A 25,122-nucleotide genomic window follows, 5' to 3' on the forward strand; every position below is an offset into this window, starting at 1 on the left:
AGGGGTCATTGGGCCCTGTGGAGCATCAAAGCTGGGAACTAGAGCCCGAGGTCTGGGCTCTTGGTGCCTGCTCTACCTCAGACTAGCCCTGGGGGTCTGTGTGAGCCCCTTCCTCCAGGCTGTGTGTGGGTGTGTGTCATTTCTTCATCCCTAAAGCACAAGGCTGCCAGTGACCTCTTTCTGGCTGGAGATTTTCTCAGTGACTCCCAAAAGCAGATGTTATCAGGCACAATGGCTGTGGGACGTCACGCTGATTGCTGCCATGTGGGTATAGACCTATGTCAAAACTTATCAAACTGTGTGTTTAAAACACAGCACGTTACCGTATGTCATCCTGTGTCTAGAATTAGAGAATGAAAAACACGATGCTCTGTGGTATGGACCTTTACATGGTCAGAAACAGAAACAGAGGCCTCTCACAGCCTTCTGTCAAAGCAGCCCACATTCTCTGACTTCCCTCCCTTCAGTCTTCTCTTTCTCCTTCATCCCTTCCTCCCTCTTTGCTGATGTTCTTTCTTCCTCTAACAGGGTTCTGCTGTGTAGCCCATACTTGTTCCAGCTCAGGGTACCCCTCTCTCAGCCTGTGCTGGATTAGAGGTTTGCACCACCATTTCAGCTGTTTAGTGTTGTTTTGATTTATCTTTTTTTTTTTTTTTTTTTTCAAGACAGGGCTTCTCTGTGTAGTCCTGGCTGTCCTGGAACTCTATGTAGACAGAGCCAGCTTCAATCTCAGAGATCCACGTGCCTCTGCTTCTGGAGTGCTGGGATCAAAGATGTTCAAAGATTAAACACCTGGCTCCAGTTGTTTATTTTTAAAATTTTTATTAACTTCCTGGGAGAGCGTGTGTGTCACGGTGTGTGTCAGAAGGCGGCTTTGTGGAGTTGGTTCTCTCCTTCCTCCTTTACGGGGGTTCCAGAAATGAACCTTGGGTGGTTGGTCAGGCCTGTTTGACAGTGATCCAGCTGTCTCTCCAGCCATGCTTTTTGTTTTTTTATTACTTTCATTGCCTCAGCCAGGCATTATCCTCCAGCGCTCTCTCTCCTTTGGACTTAGGAGTTTTCAGCTCCAGGCTTTTCCCTGCCAATCTTCCCAGGTGCCGCGAACAGGTACCATAGGTTGAATTCATTGATAGTACAAAAATTCCCCTCTGAAAGGAAAGATAATTAAATTATTTTCCAGGACATGGTCTCTCTAGTACAGAGCTCTAGCTGTCCTGGAACTCACTCTGAAGACCAAGCTGGCCTCGAACTCACAAAGATCTGCTTGCTTCTGCCTCCTGAGAGCTGGATCAGAGGCTGCATGGTCTTAGCCTCTCCCACCTTGTGTTTGCTCGTCACTAGTGTGGAGCCTCTCACCGTCACCGCACACTCCCTGCCCTGAGACTAAGCTTGAGGGCATCTCTTTGAGGTAGGTTTGGTGATGTTCCAGCACACTTGTTTTACTTATCAGTAACTTAAGACAGGGTGTATTACAGGCTCTGCTTCTTGGGTTTCTCTTCTTCCTGACTTTTTGCTATTTTTCCACTGTATTTATTTTATGCATACAGGGTTTGGCCTGTACATCTGTGTGCTGTATGAGCCTGCTACACATGGAGGCCAGAGAAGGTTGTCTGGTCCCCTGGGACTGGATTGCAGATGGTTGTGAGCTGCTATGTGGGTGCTGGGAACTGAACCCAGATCCTCTGGAAGAGGTGCCAGTGTTCTTAGCTGCTGAGCCATCTCTGCAGCTCTTTCTGCGTCAGAAGAGATAGAAACCCAGGGTGAGCTGGGCAGCTCAGCTGGTGCTCTCCTGGCACATGCAGGGCAGTCCTAGGGCTCAGGAAGGTCAGAGAGTTCAAGGTCATCCTCAGTTATGTAGGTAGCTTGAGACCAATCTGGGCTCAAAAACAAACGAAAGAGAACCAAACAAAAGGAACACAAAATAAAAGAATATAAACCAAAACCAATCAACCAAACAAACAAAAAACCCAGAATGAAACAAAAACATGAAACAAAAAGAGAAATAAAACCCAAACTAATTCAGTAATTTCTTCAACTAGAAACATGGTGTGTGTCCCTTTCTCCTTCAAGAATTCAGATCTAGGAATTAAAAGTGTGTGCAGATAAAATTTTTGCTACACAATGGAAAGTAGAAACATTCTCTCCAGCTGTTTGTGGTTGGTTCTTGCCAGGCTGAATGTAAAGTGTGGATGACAAACAGGATTCCTATTCACGTGGATCCAAGAAATAGGATTCCTAAAAGGAAAAGATGCACCCGTTTTCCTTGTGAACAGTGAACAAAGTTAGATTATTGAGGATCTATGTATAGACAAAGAAAAATTACTTTCATCTAAAAACAATTTTTGTAGTACAATCTATGCTTCAGAAAACAAACAACAAAAACAAAACAAAACAAATCAAGCCAGGTATGAAAGCCTATGCCTGTAATCTCAGTACTTGGGAGCCCGAGGCAGGGGAATTGGGAGGCCAAAGCCAGCTTGAGGACAATCTGTGTGTGGGAGAGAAAGAGAGACAGACAGACAGACAGACTGACAGACAGAGAGAACTGTAAATTATCCAAAGAAATTTAGAGAACCGATACCAACTGGCTTTCCTGGGTGGAGGCATCAGTGATTCAGTGAACACTCCCTTTAAACACAAACTTTCTCAGCAAGCATCTCCACTGCTCTCATCGGAAAGACTTTCACTGTGGGAAAAAGGACAGCAGTCGAGGCATTAATTTGGTACAAATGCAGATGGATCGCTTTAGAGACACTGTGGAATTAAATATTACAAGGCATTCTGTGTTGTTTATTTAGTATAGAGTGAGGGCCGGGCCGGCCACATCTCCAGGGACCTGAGCAGATGTGGACGAAGCGACTACGCTGCTTCAGGGTAAACACTGAAAATAAACGAATGAGCGAACTAATAGAATGTGATGGACAGGATGCCGGGTAATTGCCATAAATGCTTTGCCCACTCCCCCTTTTTTCTTTTTTGTCAGAGACCCCGAAAGGACTTTAACCTCTGGGTCTATTAATCTGGCTTCTATCACCAAGCAGGGCTAGTGGCACTTCCTGTTCTAAATCCTCAACGTCTGATTTGCCCTTGGAATGCTTTAGCAATTTGTTTTCTTTCCAATGAAATGTGTTATCTCACCCTGAAAAAGGAAAAATATACAGACCAGCGATAGCACAGCCTAGTATCTGGGACCTTGAGAATTTCACATGCAGGTGAGAATTTTCTCACATGGGAATCCCCTTGAATTCTCAGAGGGTGAACTGATGGGCCCCACTCTGCGCCCTATAAAGCTCAGGAAGGACTCTGAACTCTGGGCTCTGGGGAAAACCGTGACCATGAAGTTGACCCTGTTATTGGCTGCCCTATTTGGGTATGTCTACTGTCGAGAAACATTTGTGGGGTAAGTGACACTTGTGTCTACTGTCGAGAGACATTTGTGGGGTGACTCTTCCTAGTGTTTATTTGAATTCTACTTACCTGGTCCATGAAACCTCTCATTTGCTCATAACTGGATCACAGAATAAGGCATGTTCAGTGTTTTCAGAATGCTCTTGGGTTAGGGGGAGGTAAGGGAAAAATAAGAGTTGATCAAAGAAGAGATGAATGACTATGGAAGGAGGAAATGAAACTGTCAAAAGCTCCAAATAGAGACCTTTCATTTGGTAATAAAGAATGGGATTAGAGTTTGGGGCATTCACAGGCTGTGGCGGCCTCTACCATGTACAGAAGACGGGAAAGGCTGGGAATTCACAGGCTGTGGTGGCCTCTACCACGTACAGAAGATAGAGAAAAGGCAAGGAATTTTGTAGGACAGAGAAATGCATTTTGAATGGTGATGCCCAGGGGAGCTGGTAGGCTCTAATGGGAGACGGGGGGACAATCACTGTGTGAAGCTAGCCTTAAGATCGTGGCTGGGCAAGGAGAGCAACAGAACAAGAAAATTTGAACACAGGGAACTTCCCAGAGACTCATACTCCAACCAAGGACTATCCGTGGAGATAACCTAGAACCCTGACAATGCAGCCACTTCTGATGAGAACTGATAGACTAAGATCAGAAAGAAGGAGAGGAGGACCTCCCCTATCAGTGGACTTGGGGAGGGGCATGCATGCAGAAAGGGGGGGAGGGTGGGGCCGGGAGGGAGGAGGGAGGGGCTTATGGGGGATACAAAATGAATAAAGTGTAATTAATAAAAGTTAAAAAAAAAAGAAAAAAAAAGATCGTGGCTGGGAGTTCCTTCATCATTTGCTAAGTAAGAATAGCCTTTAAGATAAGGCAGGCTGTCTTTAGGGGTGCTGGTTCTTTGAGATACATCTTGGAGCATGAGCTCAAGACCTGTGCCTCTTTCTTTCCCATGACCCTAGTCAATATTTTACTGGGGTGTGACAGGACTGACTCCATTTTGTAAAAATGGACTTTCCACAAAACTGACCTCTCACCGTTTTCCCTCCAGTGGTCAGAATGTGGGGCTGACAGACAGCAGGGAAGAGCTTTTGTGTCTGCACTCCTCTCTTTCCCACCCGCTTCCCTCCTCTGAGGGCTTTGGCCTTCCTGCCGGCCCTGTTCTCCATCCTCAGGCTTCCTACCTGGGTAGTGTGGCCTCCCAGAGAAGGAAGGCCAGGGCCATGGGTCGCCACTTCAGGACGGATCTGTCCTTGCTCTGAAAGGCTTTGGTTCTACTGTTCGTCTGTTTTTGAGACAGGTTCTCACTCTGTAGCCCCAGCAGCCCCAGAACTCCCGTATCAGGCCACCCTTGCGCCTCCCCACGGCTTGTAGGAGTCTTTCCGCTTCTGCCTCCAAGTTCCAGGCTTCTAGTTGTGAGCTGCCTGCACCAGTCCTGGTTCCAAAATTCTGTAATGGGGGCTGGGAGTATTTTTGGAGAGTATTCCAAGGATATTAATGAAGCACTCTAGTAAATGTGGGTCATGAAAACAGCTAGCCAGGTCCATTTGGGAATCAGAGAGTTAAATGAACTGTAGGATTTCTAGAATGTTGACTAAGTATTCATTAGAAACCTAGGAGGGACTTTTTTTAAAGTCACACCGCTCCCTTGTTGCTGACCAACTTCAGGGCTGCTGTTCCTTAGAACACTCACCAGGAAATATTGGTCTGATGTGTTCCTTCTCCCAGGGCTTCATTCTAAAGATGGGCTCCTGGGGGTCCAGGCGTTAGCTCAAGGTAAGGAGACCCAAATGGAGGGCTTCTCAGACTGCTGTGGCAGGCGGGTCCTTGCACGTGGACAGGTCTGGAAGAGCTGTTTCTGCCACACGTGTGCATGTGCGGGGCCGGTACCTGAAGGCCTGGCTTTAGATCCTCACGCGTTCCGGTGAGTCCCGTGGCAGCAGCCCTTCCCGACGCTCCCGTGGATAGGCAGTCGGCTACTTGGACAGGGACAGAGAAAGAAAAGGCTGTTACTAAGCCACAGGTGCCTCTACCCAGAGTCCTCCAACGCTGTGCTTGACAGTTCGGGAGCGTCTCTTCTGTGCCATGATGTCTGTCTCTCCTCAGGACACACAGGTGCACAAGCGTTCGGGTGTCACATGCCATCTGATTTGCCTGGGCCTCAGTTTTCCCTGGCTGTGCCCCAAGTCTGTTTACACATGGGACCTGGAGATGGTACTCTGCAGTATTTTCACTCACAAAATAAAACAGACAAAAAGCAACCAGGAAACCAAACCAGGAAACCGTGTCTCCTCTGATGTGGATCTAATTCTTCTTTTGGGCACCGTATTAATTATTCTCCTTTCCGTCTTTCTTTCTTTTTGTTCCTCCCTGAAAAGCAGGAACAGACAGACAAGTTTAAAAGCCAGTGCTTTATGAGCAGCAGGTGTTATTTGACAAATACTCATTAGCTCAAGGAAAGAAAACTTTAATGGCTTCCTGCCAGGAGCAGGCACGCGTCTTAATTATTATCTAGATAACATTTCCTTGGAGGAAATCAAGCCGTTTGATCACCTCCTCATTCTGGGATGTGGGTCAGTATACAATTTATTAGTTTCTGGCTTGTGAAAGAGATTATTGACTGCTGCATTCAGCTCCTCCATACAGAGGCTGATGGGTGCAGAAAACAACAGGAAATGGCAAACAGGTTTTGCTTTCAAGGTCATGTCTGTGGTTAATATCTTTTAGAGATCAAGTTCTTGAGGTCATCCCAAATGATGAAGATCAAATTAAAACTCTGATCCAATTGGAGGCTCAAGAGCATCTTCAGGTATTTGTCAGAGCATCAACTGTCACTCCCTCTGGTAAATAGTTCGCACGACTGATGTCCATTTTGGCATGCATTTTGACTCCTTTGAGGTCATATGGGGTGCCAGCTCTCAGAGTTTGGGTTCCAAAAACCTGGACTTTAGTCCCAACTACAGCCCTGAGCAAACACCTTTTCTCTCTGTGACTTCATTTTCACAATCAGAAAATTAAGGAAAAATATACCATTCTTCTGGATATCTCCCAGGACTATGGCAAGAAGGAAAAAGGGATGGAAAACATGAATACTACTTTGAAACACTGCTGAACACCTTTAATTCATTATTTCCCTTTAAAAATAATTTATGGCATTAATATCCCATGATGAAATGAATTGGAGCCCTTGAGTGCCAGATTGGTTTTATTTCTTAAGACCTTCCATAATTTAAAATCATCTGTTCCTCTGCCAATTTTAATATCTAGCCGTGGGGTGTGTGCGTGCTGGAAAGTTAGCATGCTTGCTGGTGCTTGGATACGGAGAAACTCTTGCTGCCTATCATAGTGAGTCCAGAATGATTCTGCTTTTGTAGACTCAAAAGAAACTAGGTAACAAATTGCATTATTGAAATCCTCAGGGTGCAACTATCTGTTCCTCCCAGAATGATTCACTCATTTGGCTCTTTATTCTTTCAGCTTGACTTTTGGAAATCACCCACCACCCCCAAACAGTCAGTCCATGTCCGAGTTCCTTTTGCCAGCATCCAGGCAGTCAAAGTTTTCCTGGAGGCCCAGTGGATGGCATACTCCATCATGATTGAAGACGTTCAAGTATGTAGGCCAAAGAGCAGCCTCCCAGGCCTGCTGGTCCTTTCCCACTCTGCAGGGACTGTGGGTTTCCCGTGGGCCTCCTGTCAGTGCGAGCTCCGACCTCAGATCTTGGGGAAGAACACCTCCTCTTCCTTTTGTATTTCAAGCAAACGGAAGGAAGGCCATCGGTGATTCGGGTAGTTTTTAATCAGAGGTTAACTCAGAAAGGCACGCTGAGCAGCAAGGTGGCCTGAAGGCCTCCTGTACTGTCACCCTGTGCCTGGAGCTGCTGCCTGGCCCCAGCCATGTGTGCCCAACCTTTTCAGAGTGCTACTGGAATCAGAGAGGTGTCTGACCCCGGGCCCATGGACAGGATCTGAGCACAGTGAGGAACGCTTGGCGGACCCAGTGTCAACACTTTGCTTACACCACCACGCCGAACACAGTGCTGGCAGCTAATCAGAGCACTGTCTTATCTTAGGTTCTGCTGGATCAAGAGCGTGAAGAAATGCTATCCAATCAGCAAAGAGAGCGTGGCAGGAGCTTCAACTTTGGGGCCTACCATACTCTGGAAGAGGTAGGCGAGAGAAACCGCTCTTTTCTCTGAGGATGAGGCTACCCCGAGGGATGATTAGTTTCCTTTTGTTTCCTAGCGTCCTAAGGTTTCCCTCAGATTCCAGAGGCAGGGCCTGCTTAGTGCAGGAGCTGAAGTGGGCTTGTCCATCAACAGCCACACAGCTATTTTGGAGGTGTCTGGAATGTTTTAAGTGAGTCCACAAACAGCTCTTTCACGCTCCCCACAACACCCCTTTGCTGATTTTGAAGCTGCAGAGGCTAAGAGTCACTCAAGAGCTGTGATTAGCTGTATGGTCTGGGACATGTCGGGGCCACTCTGAGCCAGCTGATGCCCACACAAGGTGGGGGGGGGGCTCCCAAATCGCACACTGCTCCAAGGTCACAGGGTGACAAAAGTCTAGTCTCTGCCTTCCTGCGCTCACTCCTTCCTTTCTCCACGGCAGCCATGTGCTGCTATGAAGGCACAGCTGCGGCCTGCACTTACTAATGAGCCACAGAGCCTTTGGGAAGTCAGTCTGTCTGCACTGACTGGCTGTGGCAACCTGAGAGCTAAGGGGAGAAGTGCAGACTAGGAAAGAGTAAGGGGGCACTATACCTCCAAACAAGGCCGTTCAGAGTGTGTATGCATATATACACATACAAATATATGTGTACACACACACACAGCACTTTCTAATGTTTTTTTTCTTCCCATAATTTAGTTAGTTGTAAAAGCTATTTAAAATGATTAGGGGGAAGCCGGGCGGTGGTGGCACATGCCTGTGATCCCAACACTCGGGAGGTAGAGGCAGGCGGATCTCTGTGAGTTTGAGCCTGGTCTACAGATTTGAGTCCAGGACAGCCAAGGCTACACAGAGAAACCCTGTCTTGAGAAAGCAAAACAAAGCAAAGCAAAATAAACAAAATAAAAAAGATTTGTGGGAAAATGACTTGAACAAATTTGTTCATGTTTCATTTCCAGAAATACCAGGCGATTGAACATGCGCCAGTGTTACCTGTGTAATATGTATGTGTGTCTTACACCTTCCTAACCGCCCCCCAAGAAAAAGGCGTGCAAAGATAAAAAGCGTGCTCTCTGCCACTTGCCGAGCTGACAAATAGGTGTTTGCGACAGACAGCACCTGCTAGCAACCGCTGGGTGCTGCTCCCAGGTTTCTCCTCTGAGGCGGCCGCGGCCTGGACGTGAGGGGAGCACACACTTTCAGTGAGCCTCACACTCACTGAAGCTTTCCCGAAGCTTCACACTTGGGGTGGAGCGGCCGCTGGGGAGGACAGGCCTGCGCGGGGAGCGGAGGGCAAGATGGCTTCTCCTCCCCGGCTGCTGCCGCAGCGCCGGCTGCAGCGGGGTTCGCTCAGCCGCCGTTGGCACCTTTCAGATCTACCGAGAAATGGACAACCTCGTGGCCGAGAACCCTGGCCTCGTGAGCAAAGTGAATATCGGCTCCTCCTTTGAAAACCGGCCCGTGAGCGTGCTCAAGGTAGAGGGGCAGCGACCTTGGTTCGTCGAGGCTCCCCCCGCCCTTTCCTCCTCCCGCTCCCGGGTCCTTTTTCCTCCTAACCGGTCTCTGCTGGTTTGGAGCCTCCCCGCCCCCGCCCGCCCCGTCCCTCTTTCTTTTTTTCTCCTCTCCCGCGCACGCCGACGCAGGTCGGCCGCGGAGAATTGATGCTCGCGGCCCGAGATGCGCTCGCCGGGAGCCGGCCGAGCGCGCCAATCGGAGCCGAGCAGGAGCGGGGGCGGGGAGGAGGGAGCGGGGGCGGGGGGAGGAGGGGCGGTGGAGGGGGGACGGTGGAGGGGGGACGGTGGAGGAGGGGCGGGCGCCGGGCGAGCCACCCGGGTGGGAGCGCTGCGGATTTCTCTCTCCCTCTCTTCTCTTGTTAAGAGCCAGCTTAGAAACAGAACAAAACAAAAAAGCACCTGGCAATTGCCCGAACCGCATTGAAAACAAGAGACAAAACAAACCACCCAAGAAGCCGGGTGTCCGCGCGCGGGGACGCTGTGTCTCGGTGGCCCTGAAAGCCGGCTGGAGGCCGCTTTCCCTCGGCGCCGCCGACAGCCCTCGGGCTTCAAGCATTTGCACTTTGTTCAGAAAACCGTCTCCCCAGACTTCCTAGAAAGAGTTTGTTAAGGGGGGCTGTGGGGTGTGTCACAACGCCCTGCTGAATGTGGACGCGTGTGGCGGGACCTGGCCGGCGTCCTCGGCGCTGCCCCGAGCTGGCCCGGGGGCGGCTGCCCGCTGCCCGCCCGGCCTGCCGCTGGGTCGGGGGACCCGCTTCCCCTCTGCCTGGGCTTTTCCTGGCCTTCGCTTTCTCCAAGTGGTTTGCTGGTTGAGACCTCTTTTTGTTCTTTAAAGTTCCCCGGCCTTTGGCATCTGAGCCCTTTGAAGGAAAAGGCTCCAACACATTTTCAACACAACTTTCCCAAACCTGTGAAATGTAAAAATTTTAGCGACATTTGCGTTTCTCGGTTATGCTTAGGGTGATGCACAGAGGTAGAAGCTGATGATGCAAACATAATCTTGTCCTCCCTATTTACTGGTCCAATCGGCAAGGCCACTGCTCCAAGTAACCCAGCCGCTTAGGCCACGAAAACAGAACTCTGGGAAGCAGGGCGGGAGCTGGCGCCGTTTTGTGAGGAACCCGGAAGGTTCTGATGAGATTCTTAGAACTAAAGTGATACCCATGCAGAAACCTTGGAAAACAGAGGGACAGACAGACAAAAAAGGCAAGGAATGAATGGCTTTGGCAAGTCTAACTTCACAACTCCAGGATGGTAGCTGCAAATATCTTTTCTTTTTTCTGTTTTCCCCGTTCCTCACCCCCCATACATTTGCTCACATTCTCACTCCCGCGTGAACTAGTCTTTTAAAAGATAAGAACGACGTGCTACCTGAACCCCATTTCTCCATAATTTACAACTTGTGGGCATATTTTTCATCTGTAATAATTTTTGCATACATTAAGGGAGGAAAATTTTGCTTCGCTTTTTGCATTTAAGCTTTTTCTTTTTTTTTCTTTCTTCCTTCTTTCTCTCTCTCTCTCTTTTTTTTAGAAAGGGGCCAGACAAACTGTTCTCGTAATCCTTTCGAGGACAGAGAGGGACAGAGAAAGGCGGCGGGGAGGAGGCGCAGAGTCGGGGTAACGGCCCCATTGCTGTGTTTGCTTTGCAGTTCAGCACTGGCGGAGACAAGCCAGCCATCTGGCTTGACGGGGGCATCCACGCTAGAGAGTGGGTCACGCAAGCCACCGCGCTGTGGACGGCAAATAAGGTCATTTTGCTTAAAATTCCTCACATAGTTTGTCTTGGGGAGTTGGGCTGGCTAAGTAAACACATAGCGCCCTGGTGGGCCTGACTGCAAATATTCTCAGCCAAATCCAGCTCTCAGCACTCCGGCAAGAAACAGACTCGGCCAAGCCTGCTTTTCCTTGGTATTACCTAGGATCATGGCGCTGTGCCTCTGGGCCCCTGTTAAACAATCCAGCAAACCAGCAAAGGACAGGGTGGCCGGCTCGGCCTCTGGGTGTCGGGTTTCAGCGTAGGAGCAGGGGAAAGCGTGGTCCTCTGAGGGAGGTGCCCCCATTACAAACCTCAGAAGGGCTTCCGAGAGCAGGCGCAGGAAGGTTCGTGTTAGCCTACAGCTCTAAAGTGAAATGGGCCGAGGGCGACTGCATCTTTCTGACTTCTGAGGTCTGGATGTAGCAATCTCTTTCTTCCACTTGGTCCTTGGCACAAGAGCTAGGACACGATGCTGGGTGTGACCTACGCTGGTATTTCTTAAGTGATTCCAAAATGACATGCTATAAATCAGAATGTTAATTCATGAGCAAAGGAAATCAATCCACAGCAGACCATTCAAGCATGCACAGCCACGTGCATGCTGGCTGATACATTTTCCCTTCAATTAAAATGCGGTTACCTTTAGGGTATTATGAAATGGATATTTAACAGTTGAATAATAATGCCTCAGGATGGCTGAGCACAGGAAATGAATAAATTTTAATCCAGCAGAAACTTCAGCTCTCCTGCAATTGATTGCAGTCAAATGTAATTCTCCGCATGGAATTTAACCGGCTCTCCATATCTTTAGCCAAGCCCCACATATTTAAGTAATCTGATGTTGGACCCGAGTTCTTTTGGAAAGTCACCCCACGGGAGGATTAATGAATATTAAGTTTTAAAAATTTGGTTCATAGATCCAAATAAGCCACACACACCATTGCCTGCCACGGCAAAAAGCTTCACTGTTAGTCACCGGGCGAAAGCGCTGCCGCCTCTAAGACAACAGATAGGTGGTAACTGGCATTTACTCCATAAAAGAAAATGACTGTCAGCAGAAGGGAAAGTTACAGACACTGAAGGAGACTGGGGATCCCTAAAAGGGAACTGGGAAGTTTCCCAGTGATCAACAGTGGTCCCAGTTCTTGTTTGGAAAGAACAACAACAACCCAAACACCAAACGTAACAAAACTACAAGACCACAGTGCCGTAGTGTTTGACAGTGTGTTTTCTGGGGAAAGGGTGGTTAGATATAAAAGTCTATGTCTCTCCTCAGATTGCTTCTGATTATGGAACGGATCCCGCCATCACATCCCTTCTGGGGACCATGGATATCTTCCTGCTGCCTGTCACAAACCCTGATGGGTACGTGTTCTCCCAAACCACTGTAAGCAGCTTCACTTTCTTTTTTTTTAATTTGTTGTTCTGTGTTCTTTTTATGCACACAGGACTTAAGAAGACACATAGGAATGTGGAAAAACAACCGAAAGTAATCTTTCTGTTCTTGATTTATTCTAAGCAGAATGCCTAATCTCTCAGTAGGCCGAGGCACAGGGAAACGTTTATAATCACTTATTCTGACGTGCAGTGCCTTTGCCTGTGACTCAGCCAGAGACTATTTCAGCTGTTATGCTGGACTATTCGAGTGCTGGGTTCGCAAGCGAGTCACCTAGGAGATTTGTTCCAATTATCTCTGAGTGTGTGTGTGTGTGACTGATAGACGAGAGGAGGCAGCTATTACCTGCTGACAATTAGATTGCTACAAGGTTTAAGTAGGTTGGCACGATGCATCCTAGCGCTTTAATCTACAGTTTGTCAAAGAAACCCTCTGAAATATGAGGAAAAGGCGCCTAGAAGGTTCCTCTCCCTACGATACCATTACAAGAGCACACTGCTGCAGTGTGGCCTCATGTACGCAAAGTGAGTCAGAGTTTCGGTTATTCCTGTGGAGAGCTGAGAGCCATGACAATGATGGTAGCATTTTCAAAGAGACTTACGTTCTCTGCCCACAGCCCGAGACCCTGCGTGAGTGGAGGTAGGGTGAGTGGAGGTAGGTGCAGCCGGGGGAAGGCTGCTCTGCTGGCTCACGGGCTCTAGGAAACGTGAGGCATGCACCACCTTAGCCCATGTTTCCCGAGCTCTTCTTGCACATGGCTGTCTCTCTCCCTCTTTGTTGTGGTGGTGGCTAGCATTTACCAGAACCGTGCTCTGTGGGACACGGTCTGGCAAGCATTTATTTGAGAGAGGAAAGACATAAAGTGAGCCGGTGTGGGGACCGTTTGACAGCTCTGGACAAGAGAAATCCTGTGCAGTTCTGAGGGGAGGGAACGCTCGGGCAAGGACCCGCTGACCAGAAGGGCTGACCATCTTTTCTTTTCCATATTCGTATTGGGTTGGATGTTTAAAGAATCGGATGTGGCGAAAGACCCGATCTAGAGTGTCGGGGAGCTTCTGCCTGGGCGTGGATCCCAACCGGAACTGGGATGCAAATTTCGGAGGTGAGCTCGGGGTGTGGTCCCCGCGGACGGCCACGCGCGGGGTCAGGGCGCTGCCGTGGCGGCAGCCCGCTTAGGCCACTCGGGGCTCAAGCCATTTCAAGCCTCTCCGAGACCCCTGCCCAGCTCCTGTGTCCTCACGGGGGCGCGGCAGGGGGACGCCGCAGGCGGCGTTTGCGGTGGCCGGCTCGCTCTCGGCGGCTCTCGGCAGGCGGCGGCCAACCAGGCTTTGCACCAAGCGGGGGCGCGGGAAGCGCGGGCCGCACCGCTAGAGGGGGTTAGGATCTGTGCGCCAAGCCGCAGGCCATCAGCGCTAGATGCTCCGGGAAGGAAAGCTTAGGGAAAGAGTACAAATGGAGTTAAGAAGTGGATTTTCGGGGCCGGAGACGCGGCTCAGCGATTAAGAGACTGCCTGCCGGCTCTCTCAGAGGACCCAGGTTCAGTCCCCAGCACCCGCCTGGCGACTCTGAAGCTCCAGTTCCAGGGGACCTGACGCCCTCACACAGACACACAGGCAGGCAAAACACCAGCGCGAATAAAAATAAATGAATTATTTAAAAAATGGATTTTTGAACTGCAGTCAAAGGGAAAACCCTAGCTTGCTTATCTGGTTTTGTTGACTGCAGCTTTTCTGTTTGGGGGTCCACTGGCAATCCAGGTGGGGGCCTTTCATGCTTTTAGGCACTAGTTAAACCTGATTGACTAATCGCAGGGTTGAACTCCTTCCTACTAGCTGCCAAAACAGTCCCTCAGTTACCTGACTGAACGCCGGACAGGCTGGCGCTCAAGGGGAGAGGGCTCTGTTTGGGCTCCACGTCTGAGCGTGCAGAAGGTGGTTGCGTTTTGTCCCTGTCAACAAGTGGAGACAGATGAGTGCTGGCGCTCAGCTGGGTCCCTGCTTTTCCTATTCCTATTCCGGCAGGCACCCCGACAGTGGGTTTACAGGCTCAGGATTTAGGATGGCTCTTCTGGAAACTATCTCTGGAGAGAGGCCTCAGATGGTGGCAAAGGTGTTTCCTCGGCTTCCCCGGTCTAGTTAGGTTGACAGTGAAGATTAAAAACTGCAAACACTGCAGCTGGGCGCTGTGTTTTTCCCTGATACCTGGCACAGAGTCTGCGACACAGAGAGCAGTCATCAAATATTTGTAAACCAAATGAATTATGGAGAGTTACAGAAGTGAGACAGCAGCCACTCGGGAAATGAGATGGGATATGCATGAGTGATAACTTCATTCATTGCTTTAACAATTTATTATTCTTATTATTTTTTTGCATAGGAAAAAGATAATCAAAGCACCAGACCCCAAACATTGAACTCTATCCAGTGATTAGATGCCACTTCCCTCTCTGACACGTTATTTTTAAATGATTTTAACATAAGATGGCAGTTACATTTGCATGGGCCCTGCCCAGTTTGCTTAGTGAGTCTGCGAAATCTCAGCCCCAGCTGCCCCTAAGACATTCTCGGCCATCCGCAGTCCCCGCCAGGCCTACAGTGACACCCATTTCAGTCGTCTTGAGTAACTACGGTTGCCAAGGCGGCCTTGTCAGATGTTGTGATTTCTTCAGGGCAGAGAGGACGGCAGGAATTCCTTACAAGTGTGGTCTCACAAAATGAACTCATGCCCCCCCTCCCCGCAGGACCTCCCACAGAGGGGAAATGGTCTAACATGGTGGCTCCTGCATAGGGGAAGCGTGACTTAAAAGAAGAGATGTGCCCAGATGGGTTCAGTTGGGCTTCCCAGCTGTGCCCTCAGAGCAGGGCACTGGGCCTGACACAAGCATGGCTCACTCTTGTTTACACCGGAGGAGCTTATTGTGCTAACCTCTGCCCTGAAGTGTCATAGTCTTCGTTTTTGTCTTCTCCTCCTCTGCTTCCTTCTTCTCCTCTCCCTCCTCCTCCTCCCCTTCCTTCTTCCTAGGTAAGGTTTCTTCATTTTTGTCTTTTCCTCCTCCTTTGCTTCCTCCTTCTCCTCTCCCTCCTCCTCCTCCTCCTCTTCCTTCTTCCTAGATAAGCTTTCTCTGCACAGCCTGGCTGTCTTGAAATGGGCTGTCTAGACCAGGCTGGAGGTCTGCCTGCCTCTGCCTCCTGAGTGCTGGGATTAAAGGCGTGTGCCACCACCGGCCAGCTGCAGTGTCCTCGTAAAGCTACTGTCTTAACTAGGCTTCTTTTTCTTAATCCTGCCAGGACCTGGAGCCAGTAGCAACCCTTGCTCTGATTCATACCATGGGCCCAAGCCTAACTCTGAAGTTGAGGTAAAAGCCATCGTGGACTTCATCAAGAGCCATGGGAAAGTCAAAGCTTTCATTACCCTGCACAGCTACTCCCAACTGCTCATGTTCCCCTACGGCTATAAGTGTGCCAAGCCAGATAACTTTGCCGAGCTGGTGAGTTTCTGCATTTTTATTTTGAGTTCAGTGGCCACATCTGCCAGGTGGACAAATTTAAGTGTCATTCATAAAGGTAAGTGCTAGTGACGAGTTCTGGAGGTCAGATGGACACCCACGTGGGCTAATTCTCTGGTGAGCAGAGCCCACAAAGATTAACGCTGCCCTAACAGATTCGGATGACCCCGGGATCTGCTTTCTCTCCTCCCCTCCCCTCTTTCCTTTTCCTCTTCTTCTCTTCTCTTCTCTTCTCTTCTCTTCTCTTCTCTTCTCTTCTCTTCTCTTCTCTTCTCTTCTCTTTCTGAGACAGGGTCTCACCACAGGTAGCCTAGTCCAGGCTCCCTGTAACATTGCAAAGTTCTGACCTTCCTTTCAGCCTCAGGCTCTTGAGTGCTTGGGGTACAGGCATGTAGCACCATGACTGGCTGGAGGAGCCTCTGTCACCATTAATTCCTAGGGCCTGTGATGCCTGGAGGAGGAAGGGCCCGTCACTTGGATAGGCCTGAGGTTCCAGGACCTCGAGCAGACGCTCAGCTCCCTGGAACTCACCTCGGCCTTCCTTGGGGCCTTCGACTCTGTGGCCTCACGGGGCAGCGCACTGATATATGAGGTGTGCCTAAAGCTGTCTTCCTCAACTCAGGTCCTTCTGCCGTCTTTCCCATTGCAGAAGTAAGAGCCTGGCTGCATGCAGCCTTGGGTCAGAAGGCGGCAGCTTAGGGAGGCCTCCCAGTTGAGCAACAGCTATTCCCAGATGAAGAGAATGTGCAAATATTTCCAATTTGGCTTTTAGGCTTGATTTTGAAACCCATCTGTTAGGGATAAGCCTGGAATGGAGAACTTTTGGACAGTTTACCTTCAAATAGATTTTAGCCAGCAGCCCCAGGCCAACATAGAAGAGATAATTCCAGTTCAAATGTGTCTTTCATCTTATCAGTTGGATTTTAGACTTGTCAGGACAGTGTTCAGGGTGGAAGGCACGGCTTACCAAAGTTACGTCTGGGGAAAATGTCAAGGCTGGTAGGAACTAAATAAACTCCCTGCTCCTGTTTCTTTCTTTTTTTTTTTTAATTAGATAAAATTTATTTTTCATTAAAAATTAACATACAAAGTATTAGGTTTCATTATACCTGTTTCTCTTTGCTCTCCCTCTGTTCCAGCATACTCTCTTCCCTACTGTCCTTTCTCCTTCCAGATAACTGTCTTTCCTCCACCTCCTCATACCTTTTGAAACTCTTCTTTTCCTCCCAGGGTCTCTCTTCTCCTTTCACGGTCTTAATGTTCACCTAGATGCTCAAGAAGCTGGGAGGTAGTGTGGAGCTGGCAGCCTGGCACAGGGTGTGTCTGCCTTCAGGCCACCGGTGGGATTCGCCCACCCTAGGAGGGTTCCCTCCTTGTGTGCCTTGCAGCCCCGCCTTGTCATCTGCCGCATTGCAAGGTTTATTCTTTTTGGCAGATGAATCTTAAAGACTAGACCCCGCTTCTTGTAGTTCTCTTCTTACCGCAGCCCCCACCCCGGCCTCCAAACTACCCCGACTCCTTTACCATGGGCCAAACTCCCGCCCTTCCCCATGCTGTTGGTGCCAACTCTGGTTGTCTGTACTCTTGAGAGAGAGCCCCCAAAGTGAACGAAGGCCTGTGTCGTGGTTAGCCAGCTCTGAGCAGAGGGCACATGTGTCTGCTCTCCCTCCTCCCTGTCCTCCCGCTGATGTCCTCCCGTTGAGGGTCACCTTAGCTTTTTGGCAGTTGCGCTGTGCTGTTGACTCATGCTGGGCTCATTGACAGCTGAAACCCCCAGGCTCTCCGGGGCTTTGGCTGAGCCAGGTTTTCCCATCTGGTGTTTGTACAGTTGTTGTCCTGGACCTAAGTTCAAGACCTTACATTTATCCTTAGCAAGGACAGTAAAGCCTCAATCACTCAAAACTGGAACCCTTGAGTAATGGAAAATATTTTGCTGAGCTCTGCTTCTTGGAAAAAGAGAGAATCACAGGGAAATAAGCCAGTAGAGATCAATTGGGGGTGGGGGCGCAGCAAACTGCCAGTGTGCACCCTGAGGTCAGTGCGTGCACGCACTCTTTAGTTCTCTTAAGCTCAACTTTCTAAAAACGTTGTTTTGAGACAGGGTTTCTCTGTGTAGCCCTGGCTGTCCTGGAACTTGTTCTGTAGATGAGGCAGGCCTCAAACTTACAGATCTGCCTGCCTCTGCCCCCTGGAGTGCTGGGATTAAAGGTGTGCACCACCACAGCCTGACACGGTTTTTAAAATTATTATTTTATTTTATGTGGGTGGGTGTTTTGCCTGTGTATGTCTGTGCATGCCACGTGGGGCCAGAACTTAGGTGCTCTGAAGCTGAGCAGCTCTCAGCCCACTTTCTAAACAACTAAAACCACATTTGTTTACTTCGTGTGTGTGTGTGTAAGTCGGGACAGCTCGCATGAGTGGGCTCTCTTCTTTCTACCACAGGAGTCACAGGGACTGAGCTCAGGTTGTCAGGCGTGGCAACAGTCACCTTTACCCTCTGAATATTTTCATTACGCTTCTGAACAAGTTGAGCTAGTGGCAAAATAATGGACTCCGGAGCAGTGAAAACACCTGTGCAGTGAAGGCACGCCTGTGCGCGGTGTGTGTTCACAGGCAGGAGAACACGTGCTCACTTTCTAGTGAGACAGTGGAGGGAAAAGAAAACGGTGTGCTTCCCTGTCAGTTCACGAAGGAGTCTGCTCGCCCAGGCCTCCCCATCTTGGTTCTTCTATTGGGCAGCTGTTTTCCCAAGAGTCTCCTTTCATCCATTCTCTTTTCCTTCTAGAATGAAGTGGCCCAAAAGGCTGCTCAGTCTTTGAAAAGACTGCACGGCACCAGCTATAAAGTGGGACCAATCTGTTCAGTCATCTGTAAGTACGAACGTGCTCAAAGTTTGTACAAGTGACACCTGCTTTTCCTATTGCACCTGCTTTTCCTCAGAAGGTCTGCGTTCCCATGATGTACTCCTGAGGTGTTGACAAAGGAGCCCTGGATTCACGAGTTTTATGCTCTCTCCTAACCTTGTCCAGAGCCTTACTGTCTCCACGCTGTTATGTACATATTCTCTGCCTAAAAATGAACCTTTATTGCTGGGTGTGATGGCACACCCATAATCCCAACACTTGGGAGGCAGAGGCAGCCAGATCTGTGTGAGTTCGAGACCAGCCTGTTCTACTTGTGAGTTCAGGATAGCCAGGGCTACACAGAGAAACCCTGTCTCAAAAAACAAACAAACAAAATATACACATAGAATTTTGGTGAGGGCAAGGAGTAGTTACGTCAAACTACCCTAAAATTCACGCTCTCTTACTAACCTCCCATTTCCTGGCTACGAGGTGCTCATGTCTTGAGGAAGCTCACGAACTGTGGGTGGGAAAGAGCAGACACGGCTCCTTTAAGAGGACCTGGTTAGGGGCTAGGGTGGAGTTGAGAGGTAGAGTATGTCCTTAGCATCCAGGCAGTCCTGAGTTCAAAAGTCCTGGGCTCAGTCTCCGGTATCAAAAACTCTAAACCAAACCAGAAAGCAACAGGAAACTCCTGGGTTATTCAGTGGAAAACTGCTATTGCAGGCAGCTGGCTGTGCACTGAGTGGGGAGAAGAGGGAAGATGAGGCAGGGAGAAATATCGAAGTTTGTTGTTAGACTGTTGGAGACCTTCTGTCTTCCAGTAGGAACCATGGGAGATCTCAGCGAACCCCGAGTTCTGAATTGTTTAAGTGTCCTTGTTATGGATAAAGCTAGAAACTCAAAGCTACAGTGTTCATTTCCTCAGTGCTCCTGTGCCCCAAGGTCCTTTGGAAACTAGTGCCTCAAGCAGACACTCATTCTCTATCCAACAGGCTTTCAGCAAGCATCTGCTATGTGCTAGGCATGATGCCAAGTGCTACAGATACAAGAAACCTACCAAGAGCTCAGTTTTGTTTTTGCATAGCATGTTTATGTTTTTATACGTGTGTGCGTGTTTCTACATGCCTGTGTGGAGGTCAGCAGATAACTTGTGGCAGTCAGTTCTCTCTCTCCACCGTCTGTGCTCCTGGGATCAAATTCAGATAATCTGGCTTGCAACAATGCCTTTACCTGCTGAACCATCTTGCCAGCTCAGAGGTCACTTTGAAGGGTGATGAGCAGGAATTCCAAGGAATGTTAGTGTACACAGTCTGTATTAGTGTGTGTGGTGTATGCAGGCGTATAGTGCAGTATGTGTGCTACAAAGTGCATTCATTGGTAATACGCTGTCAGTACAGCACTATGCGCCACAGCACGTTAGGCATGATTCAGGAGTGGTAGAGAGCCGGCCTGGGAAATCACTGCTGTGGAAGAGCTTCCCGCAGGAAGAAAGCCGGGGTTAGGGCTAGCCGTCGGGCAGCTGGAGAAGGAGCAAAGGACTAGACAGTCTGACCCAAGGTTTCTGAAAGAGCGTGAGGGGCTCCTGAGAGCCACAAGCAGGTTTAGGGGAACAGAAGATGTGAGGAAGGGAGTCTGGGGGATGTGGGTTTGTGTACCATGTGGAGATTTGGCGTTTCAGTGAAGCAGCGGAAGTATTTAGTGGAGGCTACAGTGGTCACGGGCTGGAAGTAGGAAAATCCCCGCAGGAGGGGAGGAGTTAGGGTTGGAGATAATCCTCAAGCTGTGGCAGGGCATGATTGAGCAGGTTCTGGGACACAAAGCCAGTGACTCTGGCCTTTATTGGAGGTAGACAGTTTTCTGCTGAAGTTCGTTGGGTTGGTACATTCTGGAGCATGACAGGGGATTGTTGAAAACACCATGGGTTTGACTGTAGAAATATTGATTGAGCTTGAGGTACTTGAAGGGTTTGCAGGCTCTATCTAGTTGTGTGTCTGTCTATCGGCCAATCAATCAATCAATCAATCAATCAATCAATCAATCTACTAATCACTCAATCAATTTATCAATCAGTCAATCAATCAATCAATCTGTCTGTCTGCCAGTCAATCTACCTAGCAATCTATCAATCTTTCTGTCTATGTATGTATGTATGTATGTATGTATGTACGTACCTACCTACCTACCTACCTACCTACCTACCTACCTACCTACCTATCAATCTATCTGGAGCAAGCTGGCCTCAAACTCACAGAAATTCACCTGCCTCTGCTTCCCAAAGAGCTGGGATTAAAGGCCACCACACTGGGCTGGGTTTGCAGCCTTAGATGGTATGGCCCTGAGATTCTGCAGAGGGAAGGGAGGGAGGGGCAGAAAGGGAGAGAGACTGATTGAGGGGGTGCTGCTATGGTTTAAGAGGAAAGCCAGGAGCTATCTGGAGTGGGAAGAGCCTTGGGAGGAGAAAGGCTGCAGATGGCTGAGCAGAGATGTGGAGGACGTTGGCTTTCAAAACCCAGGGTAGAGCAGTTATTAAAAAGGAGACAGTGGTTGAAATGATAAAGGCCATGTAAAGGTCAACACACAGGAAAGAACGTTTTGCATTGAAGTTTGGGGACTCACTCATTAGCAGCCTTGATAAGAGCAGATAGAGAAGAGGATTGTGGGGAGATTCAGAATGGAAGGCTGGTTCTTGTTCTGTCTGTTTTTAAGATACATACATGTATCATATGTGTGTACCATATGGACATAATATGTGTGTGATGACTGGAGCAGTGAAGATGCCCGGAAGGGAGAGGAGCACACAGGGACGCGTGCTCTGACTTGCTGTGTGCACAGAAGCACCTGCAGCCATGGTGGGGGCTGGGCTAGTTTGTGGGAATGCCCACTGTGAGTTGCGGTTTTCTTCTTGGTTTGCTTGCTTTTCTTTTTTTTTTTTTTTTTGACTATGTGGGCCAGGCTGGCCTCAGCTCCACAGAGATCCGCCTGCTTTTGCCCCTGGGATTAAAGGTGTGGGCTGCCCTACCCGGCTATTTGTGGTTTGCTTAGTGGGAGTCTTAGAAAGCAGAGGTATAAGCTCCTTTTTTGGTTAGATGTTTTTTTTTAGGAATATAGTCCCATGGCAAGACTAACCACCCAAACGGAATGACTGGCTCTGAGTTTCGGTTATCTGTGTTTTAGAAGACCTGCAAACAGTTGCTGAGACTTAGAGCCATGTTCCACACAGACTTGCCTTATCCTCTTCATTTGTTCTTTTAGACAGGGTCTCAATTAGTTCATGCTGGCCTTGGCCTTCCTATGTAGCCATGGATGATCTCAAACATCCAGTCCTCCTGCCCCAGCTTCATGAGTGTTGAGATTGTAGGTGTGGGCTGTGGGGGTTTGCGTGGTTCTGGGGGTTGAGCTCAGGATTTCAGATATGATAGGAAAGTACTCTGCCAGATGAGCCATTCCCCAGCCCTTGGACTCATCTCCAGAGCTCCTGAGGACTGGCAGTGGCCACAGAGAAGTGGACCAGAGAAGTGGACCTAGCCTAGGACCCTCCTTACAACTTCAGTTTGAGCCATGTGTGCCTTTGTTCAGCAGCCTTGGGGTGGCAGTTGGGGCGTTGACAGAGTGCGTCCTGAATCCCCCAAGGCTCCCGCACGCATCCCATCCATTTCATTAAAAGGGTTTGGTTTTTCTTTTACCTTGCTGTGTAGACCTTGGGAGGCTGAGGGTTGCTGTATTTTTTCTGCTGAGGACCCAGGTATCAAAGGTAGTCCCAATAAACAGGTATCCGACACACACAGGCTTGTTCTCTGGTCCCTCGGAACCTGGCCCTTCACACATGACTCCTAGCTGCAGGTCCGCCCAGGGCGGGCTGCTGCCTCACCCCGGCTGGAGGACACTGGTCCTCTGAGAACCAGGTGAGCGTGTCTTGCCTCATGACGCAGACTGGCATGCAGCTCTGGGCTACGCACCTGCTTGCCAGGCGGCGGCCAGCTGCACATCGTTGTTGATGAGACATTTCCTGGCAACGTCTTACCTGCAAAGAGCTTTGAAGAGCATTGTGTAGTCAGGAGAGGTAGAAGGGAATTAGGGAGAAGGAACCACCCTTGGGGACAGAAACCTGGATCTGAACTATACATAGTTCTGCCGCTTTGGAACCAAGTCCCCTTGGGCCAGTTATTCATTCTTTCTTGTCTTTGTCCATCTGTGAAGTGTTCTGAGAGACTCACAGTCCTGTGGAGTAAAAGCCCTCACTAACTCTCAAGTCTGTAGGACCATTGGCTGTGGCCGTTCCCACCCTGAGCCCTGCTCTGGTCTAACTGACCAGGCCTTCTTGTTTGCTATTAACAAATGTGTGGATTTTTAGAACACTTGTAATCATAACTGACACTCAACTGATTCGATTTTTTTCACAGTACTGGGGCTTGAACCTGGGACCCAGTGCGTGTCAGGCAGGTGCTAGCCCATAACTGACATTTCCTGAATGCGCATCCTACACGTTTCTGAGGACCAGGCCAGTGCCTCCTCAGATGAAGTGGGCGTGGAAGGAGCCCGTTGAGGTGCAGAGTGAGTGCAAGCGTGCGGCCGTGCTCACTAGCTTCTGTCTCGCTCTCGCTGCCCCATGCCATCAGCTGTGCCCCGACACAAGACTTCCAGAACGTAGATAAGCTGGCCTGCTTTCCGCCACTAGCCAGGGGTGGGCAGGTCAGGGTTCTGTCTGCAGCCCCGAGTTTTCATGCTGTCTTCACCTCTCAGTGGGATCGGCTCTGCCAAGGTTCAGGTGGGATTTTACAGCCCACAGACCCGGTCAAGCCAGTGACCAGCTGAAGCCAGTGACCAGCGAGGGGGTTCTGTTTGCGAGGTGCTGCTTTCAGGAAAGACGGTGACCGCTACAGGGAACCTGGGGCTTATAGGCGGAGCATCCCAAACCCGAAAAGCTCAAACCCAAAGTGTTTCCAACTCTAAAACTTCCCTACCGGTGGAAGGCCCCAAGTGGAAACTTCCAGATCTAATCTTACGTGACAGGTTTGAGCCGACACCTTTATAGCAGTAGCGATAAAATGCCCTCCAGGCTGTACCTACGCAAGCGATCTGGAAAACACAATTTAACCTGTATGCAGATTAGGGTCCACCCCCAGGATATCCATTATTTATATACTGTTATTTCAAAATATATATTTAAAAAAATGTCATCCAAAACACTTCTGTTCCCAAGGCTTTGGATGAGGGATAGGTAACTTAAAATTTGCAGTGCTAACCTAGTCCTTCTTGTGACAGCCCCCTGGTCTCTGTTCTTAGGGACCTGGTGACTTCCTCCAGCTCTACCCCAACCTGTGCTTCCTGGGAGGGGCCTCAGGGCCGGTCCTTTGCTTAGCCTTTCCAAGTCACGAATGCCTCAAGACTTAGAGCCTAATGCCATCTTCCTTCATCACCTGCCGCGTCATCGTCGCCATGTCAGTGGCCACACTTACCCCAGGTGCACGTTACTGTGCTGGCTTCCCCATGACCCCCAGCTGTGGGCATGTGATTTGACATCAGATGGGAGCTTGCTCCACCCTTGCGCTGAGAATCCCCTGAGGCCAGAGACTCACTCGCTCAGTTTGTAATCTGTTCTGTCCCACTAGAGAAAATGTGTGGGCCTTCTAAAGAAGGCTCCCTAAACTGGGGATGGTGCCAATTAGGGCACCGAGCAAAGTTCCAAATGTGTAAATAAAGTCAGGAGGCTCCTAAGAGAGTCCATTTGAACACCTTTTTCATTTCAAATTACTTTTGTGCTTTTATTCCTGGTTCTTGTTCTAAGCATGAACCCCTGGTGCCTGTTCCTGAAGCCCGTGATTAGAAGGCCAGATTTATCCTTGATCACATTGGAGGTCGATGGAAACAGTGTTCTCAGATTTCATTTCCATTTGCCCCTCAGACCAAGCCAGTGGTGGGAGCATCGACTGGGCTTATGATTTTGGCATCAAATACTCATTCGCCTTTGAACTGAGAGACACAGGCTTCTATGGCTTCCTCCTGCCAGCCAAGCAGATCCTGCCCACAGCAGAAGAGACCTGGCTCGGCCTGAAGACCATCATGGAGCACGTCCGAGACCATCCCTATTAGGCCCTGCAGAACAGACAAACGCCATTAAAAGCTCTGTGATGTAAAGCAAAACTGGCTTCGGATTATTCCTCTTTTTATTCCTAATCTTAAAACAGTATTTAAGGTTTTTGTTTTGTTTTGTTTTTTGAGTGCCTGGGATTTGAACCCAGGGACTTGCACTTGCTAGGTGAGCACTTCCCCAGTGAGCTTAATCCCAAGCTCCTGTTTCTGCAGTTTCTCTTGTCCCAAAGCCACAAGTCCCTGTGCTGTCCTTGTATATTTTTTTAACCTGTTCTAAGTGAACTATTTCCAACATCCTTTAATTTTTAAAAATTTGATGTTATACATGACATAAAATTTACTGTTATTTTTTCTCCAGACAGGGTATTATGTAGTTCAGGTTGGACTAGAACTCCTGAACCACCTGTCTCTATGACTCTTACGTGCTAGCATCACAGGCACA

The 25,122-nt window shown here is 49.2% G+C and overlaps 1 protein-coding gene and 1 long non-coding RNA gene across 2 annotated transcripts; one reads left to right on the forward strand and one right to left on the reverse strand.

Annotated features, from left to right (window-relative positions):
* Positions 1-735: 735 nt before the first annotated feature.
* Positions 736-5,159, reverse strand: LOC129677505 (uncharacterized). Its single transcript, XR_008720209.1, has 3 exons — positions 5,096-5,159; positions 2,582-2,686; positions 736-1,148 (listed from the first exon to the last, which is right to left on the reverse strand). It is a non-coding gene; the product is annotated as an uncharacterized LOC129677505 (long non-coding RNA).
* On the forward strand, positions 3,304-24,731 carry Cpa2 (carboxypeptidase A2). Its single transcript, XM_055608129.1, has 11 exons — positions 3,304-3,400; positions 6,130-6,211; positions 6,880-7,014; positions 7,475-7,570; positions 8,946-9,047; positions 10,737-10,835; positions 12,120-12,230; positions 13,251-13,341; positions 15,527-15,726; positions 18,530-18,614; positions 24,493-24,731. Exons 1-11 carry the CDS (start codon positions 3,336-3,338, stop codon positions 24,678-24,680), a joined length of 1,254 nt encoding a protein of 417 aa, XP_055464104.1. The 5' UTR covers positions 3,304-3,335; the 3' UTR covers positions 24,681-24,731.
* Positions 24,732-25,122: the final 391 nt, after the last annotated feature.

This window comes from Psammomys obesus, unplaced genomic scaffold (genome assembly GCF_907164565.1).
Source record: "Psammomys obesus unplaced genomic scaffold, mPsaObe1.curated_primary_1811, whole genome shotgun sequence".
In the NCBI taxonomy this organism is placed as follows: domain Eukaryota; kingdom Metazoa; phylum Chordata; class Mammalia; order Rodentia; family Muridae; genus Psammomys; species Psammomys obesus.